Raw genomic sequence first — 12,995 nt, forward strand, 5'->3', positions numbered from 1 at the left:
AAATATAAAACAAGTTTTATTAAACATAAAAAAGATATTTTTATATTATGTAAAATAATATTTGATGTTTTAAAGATAATGTCGTTCAAATGTCCCCCACGGCGTTGTTTGATCTGAGGTCTAATTTGCATTAGTTCTTTTATTAGATGAGCAAAGTAGGGTAAAAAAAAATTCTACTCTGGTAACACTTACGAAATTTTCATTTTGTTTCTTTAACAATCTGACAGATTGAAAAATAATTCAATTTTTAAGGAATGCATTTGTTATATACACATTTATTTGCAAATAACAGATGAAAAGTGATTGCATCCTGTTTCTTTAACACAACACGGCATAGTTGAATTCAAATCAGGAGTTGTTTACTGAGCGACGTCTACAATGAAACTAATTGGTCAAAACGTGAACCTACTCATTTATAAGTAGTTGAGTCGCCTTCTTTTTGATGTGCGTATGCGGTTTCTGTACTATTCTTAATTCTATGAGTAAAACGTTCTTTTTTTAAATAATAAAAAGCTATACATCAGAAAGTTAAGAACCTAGGCTTGAAGAATGCGATTTGGTAATAGGTATAAGTCTCTTTAAAGACCAAAAGACCAGAAAGCAATCGTCAACTAACGGAGGCCCGTCACATCAATACGGTTTGCACTGACGTCTGAAGCTTATTTGGCACTGAGCCCATCCTCAAAAATAAACAAAGTAGAACACAGTTTTATTTCAAATTAAGTTTACGTGTTATGAAAAGGTATTTTGTATAATGGCAGACAATAGAATCACACAACTCTGAAAGAAGTGAGAGTATCGGTGCATTTATTTTTACACTTGCCTTTCTGAATCGTATGTTTTAGTCGTTTTTACGTATCAAGATTTATATACGAATATTCTAAAGAATTTATGTAAGTTTTTACCAACAATAAAAATGTTTATTAGATCGATTCGTTTGTTTTCCTGCGCCTGCGGTAAAAAATAGAGCATTTAATAATAGTACAGCGTGGTTTCAAGAGAATGTTTGAAAAAATAACAAAAGTGATTTTAATAAGAACAAACTACTTTGAACGACGTCACTTGTTCTTCCAAATCGACTGATGATAAAGTGTTTTGAAAGACTTATTCTCACTTACGGGAGGCCAATTCACTGATCAGTTAAACTCACCGAAAACAACTGGCGACGTCACATGCGGAGTAATTACAAAACTTCAAAACTTTTAAAAATCATAGCGCTTATAAAACAATCACAAAAAGTATTTTTATAAAATTTTTGTCAGTTAATCTATTAACAAATGAAACAAATTAAAAAAAATTACTCGACTTTTTCGTTGACTTAACTTGCCGTCAAAAGGTAAGTTAGTATTATGTGGTGATGAGGTCACACAAAGAACGCCAAAAAAATGTTATTACCTATTTGTGTATTAACTATAGGTACTCAGCAAAATCAATAATTAGTTATTCTGTTTTTTTTTTAAATGATGGCTTATTCTAGAAAACAAAAAAAAAAGAATAAATAAATTTCAGAAGAGAAACTGAATCTTCCATAATTTTGTTTTATTTTTTGTCAATATCATAGAATGTTACGATTTTTTTAGTTACCATGAAAAAGTAATAGAGGCGTCTGATAATGTTAACATGCTGCACATCCGCTTCACAGTGGAAGTTATGGAAGATCTGCGACTTCCTGAACACAATATAGTTCTTCTAGTTAGAAGTTCGTTATTTAAACAATTTGGATAAACAATATTAGTAGCCAAAAAAAATATTTATAACAATTTGGTTTTACCAAAGCTGAATTTGCTTCATCCAACAGTTGATTGACGTTTTATTGGTACAAAGTTTGAGGTACCAAAGTTGTTAATTTTGTAACCTAAAATAAATTTCAATATGTTTACAACGAAAAAAACAATATTAAAAAGAAATTCGTGCAATGCTTACTGTTTTTCTTAAGGTTTGAAAAATAATTCAATTTTCAAATAATGTGTCTATCAGTCAAAAAATAATACTACACTAAAAATTGTAAATTGGGCAGAAACTCCAGAACTCAGGTGTTTTTCTCGGCAGGTAAAATAAAAACCTTTATAAACATCAAATTCACATAGCTTTTTTCGTAGAAAATTGTTTTGGGTAAAACACCTCGAGTTTTTAGCTTGGATCTTGTAAATATAAAAAAATATTAGATCATGAAAATTATAATCGAGACATTATCTAGCTTTCGCGAAGTTTAAATTGGGAAAACAAAAATTCGTAATCATATTTTTTTATCATCAGATCCCTCTCCGTACTCAGTGATGCATAAGGCACGCAATTGGTACAAGTCTAGGGACAAATACATATTGCAGTTTAAAACAACATTTTAAGATAAAATATCATATTGACCTTTTCAAGAATCGAACCAGGAACCTCATAATGATAGGAAAACTTGGCAAACACTACACTAAGGGGTGGACTTCTTTTCACTTTATTTCCCTTTTTACGCAGAACTGTATTTTTCATCCGCCTAGATACAGACAAAGCGATTTCCCAAAACTGTAGTTGCGTTCTTTGAATATGATAAACGTTATACGTTCGATAGACAAAATGTGTAACGGAAATAACGAAGTTCTTATTTTAGAATAATTTATCATACATTCATTTATTGATTTTATTTATTTTAATAAAAATGGCATAAATTGCCTTTAACATTTACAATGAAAATAAAAATGAAAAAAAATATTTGTAAATATTATATTTATTTAATTTATTAATTTATTTAATCCAATATAAAATATAATTACATAGTTTGCAAAAATGTTTATACAATAGGTACGGTACATGAAATATATTTTAATTTTTAATTATAGATGTAGCCACTCCACTGGCCCACAGGCAGGTTCCAAAGTGTCAGTGTATTATTTATTTTATAAATAATTTCACATCAATTTTGTAAAAATTCAAAAGTAAAAGAATTAAAAAATTAAAAACATACCTACATCAATAAAACGAAAAAGGATTTTCAAGAAATTAAAATTATATTCTTATATATGAAACATATTCCTCAGCTTCCTGTCTAGTCTTTTTAGCAATTCATTTATGGACTCTAGCTTTGAAAATATTGTTTTTTATTTTGTTCGCCAATATGTCCTTGCTTAAAAAGTTGTATAGCTTAGGGGCCAGAAAAGTAGATTGTTTTTGTCCGTTATTTGTTTTTTTTTTTGGGAGCAGAAGTATTGTCTTTTGTCTTTGCTTCGTGTCGTAAATTTGTTGTCCGTCATTATGTCTGTCAGGATTTTGATGAAAAAATCTTAAAAATATCTTTATGTATATTTGTCTTATGTCTAGTACTGGAAATTCTGTAAAAAGTCTGTCTGTAGAGTATTGGTAAGGCTTTTTGTTGGCTACTCTTAGTAAGACTTTTTGTGCTTTCATTAATTGCTCTAATGTAGTTTTACTTGTTCCTCTCCATCCTATTATTCCGCAATTAATAATTAATTGTGCTAGAGCATAGTATACATTAACTAAAGTGGTTTTGCTTAGAATATTTCAAATGTTTTAAAATAAATATATCATTTTTCTTGGTTCGGTTGCTGTCTTATCTACGTGTATGTTCCATCTTAAGAAACTAGATATTTTGTATGATCGACCTTTTCTGGCAGTCACAGTCGCTGTTTCTTGCATTTGTACATTCATGAACTTTAAATGTTCTTTCTATTGGCTGATTCCGTTTTTTTATACTAAAAGTCAGATATTTTGTTTTGTGCGCGTTAAGTGTAAGTTAGTTGTAATCTAGCCATGTTTTCGTTTTTTCCAAGTTTTTCTCACTTTTACTGAACACTTCCTTCCAGCTTTTAGCATGGAATAAAAGCACCGTATCATCTACAAAAGTTACAATGCGTTCATCAACATTCAAGTTATATAGTCCATTTACATATATCAGAAATATTGTAGGCTCTTATGTACTTCCCTGAGGTACTCAAAAATTTCCGGTAAGATTTTCACTAATTACCTATATAATCGTATATATATAAATACTCAATAAAAACCATAAAATTGCATAACAATAACAACAGTAACAAGTAAATACGAATAAGTATTGACCTTATTCTAAGGGGTGGAGGTCGATGCTATACAAGCTTCTGACGTCACTGCTACCTTTAAAGATCTTTTCTAACAGATCCACGTGAATTGTTCTCACCCTCCAAAGCCCAGCCAGGTGTATAAAAAACCAGGCTACTCTGTGAAAGGCGTTAGTTCTCATTTTGCTAGATTCACTCTTCCAAATCCAAATCCGTAAAGTATCGAGCTATTAGGTAGAGGACAAGCTCTGCAACGTACTCAGGTTTAACCAGTTGTCCCCCGAGGATATGGCTTCTTTTATGATGCCGAGCATTACATTCACAGAATGTGTATAGGTCTTTCCTCATCCGCACTGCAGAATCTACGTCTAGAAATTTCGGGATGGTTTATTCTAGCAAGGTGTTTGTTTAATCTGCAGTGCCATCTAAAGTGTATTTTCAATTAAAAAGGTTACATAAAATATAAAAAAATATATACATAAGAAAATAAACATTTTCAAATGTAGAGAAAAATTTAAAAGCTTTGTTGGCAAAAAACATAAAAAATCAGACTTGTTTCATAACTATCATGTCCAGAACCAAATATATCAGCATTATTCTTATACTGATTACTAAACATATTATGTGGGGCCTAGGAATAGGCGAGTGCATGTTGCACCTTAAGAACAAAATTAAAAAAGCGATTCATAATAAGAAAACAATAATTAATAACCAAATAAACAATATTTCTTTTAGTCGTCTCCTGGCTTACTTCGAAAATAATGATATCAAATTTCCACCCGTTTAAGAAAAAACCACTTGATTTATTGGGTCCACGTGTAGTATTTAGTGAACATGATAGAAATAAAATAAAAAGGAATCAATTCATAAGTTACGTAAACCTTGACAAATAAGCTTGTTTGCTTTGAAACCGGTCGGTAAAAAATAAAAATTAGTGGTTAAAAACAAAGATGTTTTATTTATTTTATTAATATTAGAACTATTAGAATTCTTCTATCGGAAAGTTTTAAAAGATTCGGCAAAGATACTGTTTGATTATAAATAAATTTAGCTGCTAGAATATGCAGTTTGAAATAAATGTGTTGTAGAAAATTTATTCTGGGCGCGTTCAAATTATTCAAAATGTACTCCATAATAGAGCCACCTGACTGAAAAAAATTATTCTAGACAATATTTCCATTCCACTCGATAAAGTTATTTACTACAACTATTTTGTAATTGATAAAATGTTCACTGTATTTTTTTTTTTTTTTCATCTTGTTTGAGAGTACTACGTAAAGTAGTAGAATATAAAAATGTCTTCAGCAGAATAAATAAAAGCCGAGCATTATATTTTCATGCTTTGGTACGCGACAAACCCCTTATATTTCACACAAGTTTCCAACGCACGTGCCTCGTACGCTGTTTCCTCTTTAGGGCGTTTTTCAAAGTTTGAATAACTCATGTTCTATTATTCATTTCTAAGAATGCACAAATGGTGACGTTCTTAACCCTTTTCTTAGCCGACAAAAAATAAGAGATTGTTAAACATAACAAAATATTTTCACTTTTAATTGACGGATCGTTTTATATTTTTAAATTTTAAACAAGTCACAGAACTCCAACCGCCTCTATCTCTATTATGAAGACGTCTTTTTTTTAACAGACATGTATTAATTGTTAATATACCTAAAAGAAAGCTAGAACTCTAACCATCCTAGTTTACGCAATTCAATTTACCGTAATTAAAAACGGCGAACAAGAATCCTAACCACCTTTTTGTTCTGTAGCTGCAAGACGTGCTTTTGAAAGACATGTTTTTCGTACACCGCTCACTTGATGATTTTCACGTAAATAGCACTAAATAAATTATGCAAAATAACTAAAACTTACTTGAATGAATTATTTTTATTTATAAAAAATAGGTGTTATTTTTTTTTAAGTCTAGGTGGTATTTGCTGTAGTTAACCATTTCAATTAGGCCTTATGGCTAGTTGAGGTGAAGAAAAATACGAAACACCCTTTTTTAAAACGATCTCCATTTCTGTAGAAATCAGTAAATCTAACAAAATCTCTGAAAGTTAAATCTAAGAAAACTTGTCTATGAGTATTTTTGGACCTTTCATTTTTTTCATTTAAATAATTAGCTTTAGAATTTTGAAATACCACTGATCTTTTATCTAGGTATGTATATAAATTAAACAAAAATTGTGCCTAACAAAATATTATTAAATCTACCAAAATTGTTAAAATAACATGTGGGCGCTTAGCGTCCAGAATAATGATTCTTGGAAAGGGAAAGCGGGATGAAAGGATATTTTAATATGAATTAAACTCTTTTATTTTCCACAAATAAAAAAAAGGCTATTACGGTCCGCAAAATAATGAACGATACTTTAGGCAAAGCAAAAATATATCATCTGATGGAAGACTTTTAAAAAAAAAACTTTAAGGCATAATAAACTTAATGTTACACCCAGAATGATTCATAATTATCAAACTCTTACCCGGTGGTGCAAAGGGTACTGTCAATCAAATAAAGCGTATCTTGATTTTATGTTACAGGAGTAAAGGTGATCAGTTTTACTTTTCAGGTACTAGTCAAAAAATAATAAAATACTTCAGTGTGAGAACACCTTTCAAACAAATATTTTATGTTAAACTTCCCAGGGATTGAACCCGGGACCTCAAGCATTGTAAATGAACACATTAACCACTTCAATGCAAAGCAAACGTTTCCTTATTCAATTTCCTGTATCTTTTGTTAGTAATAATTGAATTGCAAGTGAATTGTAAAAAAAAAACCCCAATCTTTTTTTCTACAATTTGATAGAAACTACTTGGATAATATTTTTTTCTGTGCACAATTGAAAAAAATAGGTGGGATGCAAAGTAAAAAATAGTCATTATTTTCAGATAAAGAATGGTTTTTTTTTTGGAAAAGAAGTATTTGCGTTCTTAAGATTTACTTTAATATTTCAATTTTCAGGACCATTTTCAACGAGTTGTAAATAACTCTATATTAAACAAACAAACAAACAAACAAACCATCACGCCGTTTACTCGTAGGGGTAGGCAGAAAAGATAGAACGCCATAACACTCTATCTTGGCATACAGACCTCGCTTCCTCTACATTCATACATCTTCTCATGCACGCACGTCGATTATTCCTACTTTTGACATGTCCATCTTCAAGTATTTGATGGACTTGATCGTGCGATTTCTTTCTCGATCTTCCTCGTTTTTTGCATCCATCAACATTTGCATCGTAGATCCTTTTATCCGTTCTTTCGCTGTCTATTCGCTCTACATGTCCAAACCAACGCAGCACCCCTTTCTTAATTCTGTCAATAATGCATGTCTCAGCCTTACACACTTCACGGATCTCGACATTTGTGCACCTATTATTACCTACTCACCCTCCTTTCAATATCTTTCTCGGCCTTTCCGTCCCTAGTAAACATACTTCGCAGGTACACAAAATCTTCTACCTGATTCAGAATATCTCCGTTCACGCTGATCTCACATTTAGTTATATTTTCATCCCTTTTAAAAACCATCACTTTCGATTTATTAACATTCATAAGCAAATCGCTTTTCTTGCATACATCGTAGACTTTTGTTACCAAGAATTGAAGGTCTTCTTTGCTGCTAGCAAGAAGCACGGCATCATCCGCATACAGAAGATAGTTAACAGTTATACCACTCATTTTTGCTCAAATTCTTAAATCTTTCAGTTCTTTCATACAGTTATCGATGTATATGTTGAACAACCATGGTGACATTACACATCCCTGTTTGACTTCTTTCAGAATATTAAACCACGATGTGAATGACCCATTCACCTTCACACATGCTGTGATGTCCTTATACAGTGACGCAATAGCCCTTGTCAGGTTACCATTTACTCCATACTCCGATAAAACCTTCCGAAATTTCTCTCTGTCAACTCTATCAACATCAGCCTTTTGCAGATCGACAAATGCGCAGAAAAGTTTCTGGTGTTAAGCCAGAAACTTCTCTGTCATATTTCGCAGGGCAAATATTTGATCCATACATTCTCTTCCATTCATAAGTCCACTTTGTATATCCCAAACTCTATCTTTAGTCACTTTTCTCACTCTTTCAATCAGTATTCTGCCATAAATCTTTCCAATAGCGCTCAAAAGGCTGATTGCTCCATAGTTTCCGCAGTCCACCCTAGAGCCTTTTCCCTTGTATAGAGGCATAACAACAGCTCTCCTCCAATCAGGGGGAGTGTATTTCTCCTCTAAACATAGGTTAAAGAGCTTATGTAGCCATACAAAAATTATTTCTCCACGGGCCTTTATAAACTCTGTGGCAATGTTATCATAACCTTGCGCTTTCCCATTCTTCATAGACTTTGCAGCATTTTTAATTTCTTCCATACATATCTCTTTCGCATCGTCATCTGCATCTATGTTTACTTGAGAAATTGGTGCACTGGCTATATTTCCTGTGTGCGTTTCATACACCTCCTCAAAATATTCCTTTCATCTCGTTTTAATTCCACTATCATTTGTCACCATTTTTACATCGTTTCCAATTACTGCCGTCATACATCCACTATCCTCTCTATTAATAAAAAAATAATAATGGTAGCGGGGTACGAACCTTGGACTTATGATTTGTCAGTCCGCAATACTAGTCACAAGACCACAACCCGGTTACCAGCTCTCTTTTTATCATTAAAATCACTACGTTACTCCATAAATTATCTTTTAATATAGAAATGAACAATTTCAGGATTATTACCACGAAAAGGGTTAAACCACACAAGCGTCGCAGTTCTTGTTTTTTTAAAGATTTTAAGCTCTCAGCATACTTGGCTGAAATTCTTGTTATGATTTTTTGTAAGTGCAATTTCCACATAGAGCTATTCAGATGTTTCCCGGCTTCTTTTCAGCGATTAATTTAATTTATGACTCGAAACATGGCTTCTGAATTAACTAAAACGATATCTTTATTAAATTTACCTATTTTTATTTCGTTTTACATTATTTCAAAAAAATCAGTCCTAAATTCCCCATTAACAAAAAAACTGTTTGATATTTATCGCTCGTTTCATCAATTTATTTGAGCATTTGACTATTAAACTTTAAAAAGGATCTATTTTTCTGAACCTACGCATATAACTTATATATTTAGATTTGACGAAATAACGAGATACTTTATTTTAAGCCCAGAAACATGTTATTTATTATAAAGGCGATGAATTATTTACAAGTTAGATTCTTAAAGTAAACTGATTTTGATCTCCTTCGTTAGTGTAGGGAACTTACAATCAGAAGTAAATAAACTAGAGTACTATTTCAGACATTTTATTTATTATTTCTAGAAATAGCTAAAAAAAATATAATAGATATTATTTAAAGATTCATTTATAAATTTACGTGTGAGATAGTTAGTTTATATTATTCTAAATGTACATTGGTAAATAAAAAACGTATTATATACAAACGTATAGAATATCTTCTACCTATAAATAACAAAATTCACTGGTTTATTTCATTGTAATTTATGTCCGAAATTATGAAGAATACAGTTCTATGAATCAAATAATAAAGATAATTATTGGCTAATTTTTCAATTAAATGACTTCTCTTAGGTTTAATTCATGAAAAATGTAATCAATCGAAAATAATTCCATCTCGTAGTGTAATGGTTAGTATGTTCACCTATCAAACTTTCCTGTCAATTCAGGCATATTATGTTCTTGAAAAGTCAAAATTTTCGTAATAATAAAACATTTTTTTTCATACTTTCCTAATAAATGTATATTGAAGTCACACAAATACACACACGTACTATAATTATTATATCCTAGGTATACTGGCTAAATGATGATGCAGTTTTGTAAAGTTTTTAACGCTCTGTAAACTGGCAAAATACACTAAGTCATATAAATTTCAACATATAGTTTATAAAAAAAAAAATTAGGTATAGTCATATACCGGGTATTCAATTCAGGCTAAAAGCTTTCAATAACCTTACATCTACTTAGTATATAAAATAAGAAACGTAAAAACTACAAACATGTTCTTAAATGAGCATTTGACATCTTAATATATTTTAATAAGATATAAAAGAGTAAAATTGGAACAAAACTTAAATCCTTGAATTCTCAAAACAGGGATATGAGAGTTAAAGTTTTTTGCCAGTATACTCACGTCTGTTCCATATAATTTTAGTAACTATACAAACATGTATGTATCAAGAACTAGCTTTTTACTTACAAAATTACAGTAATTATTCTACTCAGTAATATTGAATATAAAGTTATTACTCAGAGACATAAAACGTGAAACAATATTTTTCTAAGATACTTCCTTAACTCACTAGGATTTCGGCTTAGATTGTCGATAAGCAGACAACAATTTAAATGTGACTGCTCAAGCCTGAACATTATGTTGTGTAATTCTTATTTGAACATATTTATAAATTGTTTTACTATGAACGCGTTTGAAAAATTGAATGATATTGATTAATTAATTATTAAATATATTTTTTTTTATAGGTCTCGGTTGCATACGAAAAAATATCCGGAATCCCAGCTGAAGTATTAGTTGTGAGGTTCTTTGGCATTTTCTTCATGATATTCCAGTTTGCTCAAGTATGGGGCAACTTAATTTCATCTCTTGGTAAGAAAAACAATCTATTATCGTTTAAAATTATTATATTAGCACTTTCTTCACTTATAAATATCGACTTAACGCTGACGCGAAACTCTAATAGAAGTTGGAAAAAACCACAACAGGAAAAAAAAGAAATCTCACTGATTTAAAATGTTTCCTTCAGCAATATCTAGCAAGTGTTTTTCTTCTATTTTATCGAATTTAACGCCTAGGGAGTACTGATAAAAACTCGAGCAGAAGGTATTCCTAATATTTTCCGTTTTTCTCTTAGGATTTCACACATTCTTTTGTCAATCATTGTCAGTTTCTGCTCTCAAAAATATTGTTTTTTTATGGAAGTAATTTTGTATAGATTGTGATTATTTCCCGAGTCGTTTCCTTGATTCAGAATCAATGTGTTAACAAAAAGGCGGTCTGTAAATGAAAAAATTATTTCATTCAGTTTCGTGATAGGGAAGTATTTGAAAAAGGATAGGAACATGGAATGGATACCTACCTTTAATATGATCTGAATGTTCCTCAATTTCTGGCACAGGATGACAAAATGAGCTATAAAATGTACCAATGTTTTCCATGATGCGCGATGATTCCAACCACTTTTCATCCGATTTTATGTGAAGTCAAAAATGTTGTTTGGTTTTTGTTCTAAATCCGAATCTTCTAATTTTGAATTTTTTTTATCTTGATGGTAGGTAGGTACCATAAAAATGGGTCAAAGGAAATATGGGAAAGAAAGGTAATCGGCCACGAATATTATCGATAAATGCTGTTATTTACTTAACACAGTGATTCTTAAAAATATGGGCAGGAGTATACACTTTTGCTTTCAATTGGAATCAAACAACGATCTTCATTATTCTTTTAATTGGTTTCGTAGCGTGTTCATTAAAAAGTCACTGAAGATTTTTGCAACTTTGACCTGAAAACTTTTCAAACGGTTGTTTTTGAAGCCCTGTTATTTATGCAAAGTTCAAACCTAAAGTGAACTTGGCAATTTTTCATAAGGGTATAAATTTATTTTTTCTATTATATCGTTCTTTCTTTATTGCTTAGGATATTAAAATTTACATAATAATAACATGCATTGCAGTAGTAAATGATGTATCGCTTACATCATATCCCTTAAGAAGCATATTCTAAAATTGGAGTATTAAAGGCATCGCGAGGGATTCCAAATTATTACATAAATCTATATACCATATGGGCCACATTTCTGTTTTTGACCACGTATTGTTTTAAAATATGTATTTATGTTTGTCAACTATACTCTGTTGACTTTTGTTGTTTTCTCGGGGTAATTAATAAAACACAAATTTATAATTAACAAAAATTGCTGGAGAATAACACATGTAAACATATAAAAATAGTATACAAAATACCAACAAAGCAGTGGCGGTCTCCGTGGTGTAATGGCTAAAACTCTTGACTTACACTCACACATGGAATGTTCCGGATTTGATTCCCAGTGCGAACAAAAGTGATGTTTTTAAAGTCTGAATGTTTTGCGCTGTAATTTACCACTGCAATTAGGCCTCCAGACCTGATGTGGTGCCAAAAATATGTGATAATATCATATAATAATATTCGGTAGCTTGCGTAATGAGGTGAAGATGCTTGACTCACGCAAGGAAGGTTCCAGATTCAATTCCCGGTGAGAACTCTTTTTTTTCTCATGCCCACACCGTTTTCCTTTTATTCATCTACGGCTTTTTATGAAAAAAAAATTGATGTTAGAAATTTATTTATTAAGTAATATAAATAATATTAAAATGTCAAAAATTCAAAAATGAAAAAAAATGTGTGTGTAATTTATAAAAATAAACAAACAAAACACACATAATTTTGAATTCATAATGTAATTATTATGAAGACGTGTTAAGGCAGCTTAACACGCCCACTAATTCGTTGGCCAGTGTGCTGGCGCACGTATTTGCAACGATATTTGTAGACTGCTTACACGTCAGCGAGTTGTTCAGCTTCTGTCTGTGAGGGCCAACGTGCGGACGTCAAAAGCGCCTAAGAAATCGCGTGTGCCCTCTTTGGTAGTTTGTAGCGTACTGAAAGCTGGGCCAATGTGTGAGTGCGATGACCAGCGCCCTTTGATGTGTGTTTAAAACCGACCAACGCGTAGATTTAACAAACAGGACAGTTAAACAAAGAAATAAAGCATGAATTGAAACATTACGGCATAAATTATTAATAATATTAAATTTAAGTTACCTGATTGTTATTATGCTAATTTAAGTTACCTAACAGTTACAACTGATTTACCATATTTCATTTTTGAAAATTTTTTGATTTGGGATTCTTAAGCCAAAA

General features: G+C 31.2%; 1 protein-coding gene across 9 annotated transcripts in view; it reads left to right on the forward strand.

Moving 5' to 3' along the window:
• The window catches only part of LOC148281517 (UNC93-like protein), a 96,329-nt gene that overhangs the window by 33,555 nt on the left and 49,779 nt on the right, over nucleotides 1-12,995 (forward strand). For all 9 annotated transcript variants that reach the window (XM_088226589.1, XM_088226595.1, XM_088226592.1 and 6 more), the window contains exon 5: nucleotides 10,559-10,682. In XM_088226589.1, coding sequence (XP_088082715.1) covers nucleotides 10,559-10,682 — 124 coding nt within the window. The remainder of the gene's footprint in view (nucleotides 1-10,558; nucleotides 10,683-12,995) is intronic.

Source organism: Micrasema longulum, unplaced genomic scaffold (genome assembly GCF_059751315.1).
Source record: "Micrasema longulum isolate JH-2025_06_02 unplaced genomic scaffold, ASM5975131v1 h1tg000444l, whole genome shotgun sequence".
Classification (NCBI taxonomy): Eukaryota; Metazoa; Arthropoda; class Insecta; order Trichoptera; family Brachycentridae; genus Micrasema; species Micrasema longulum.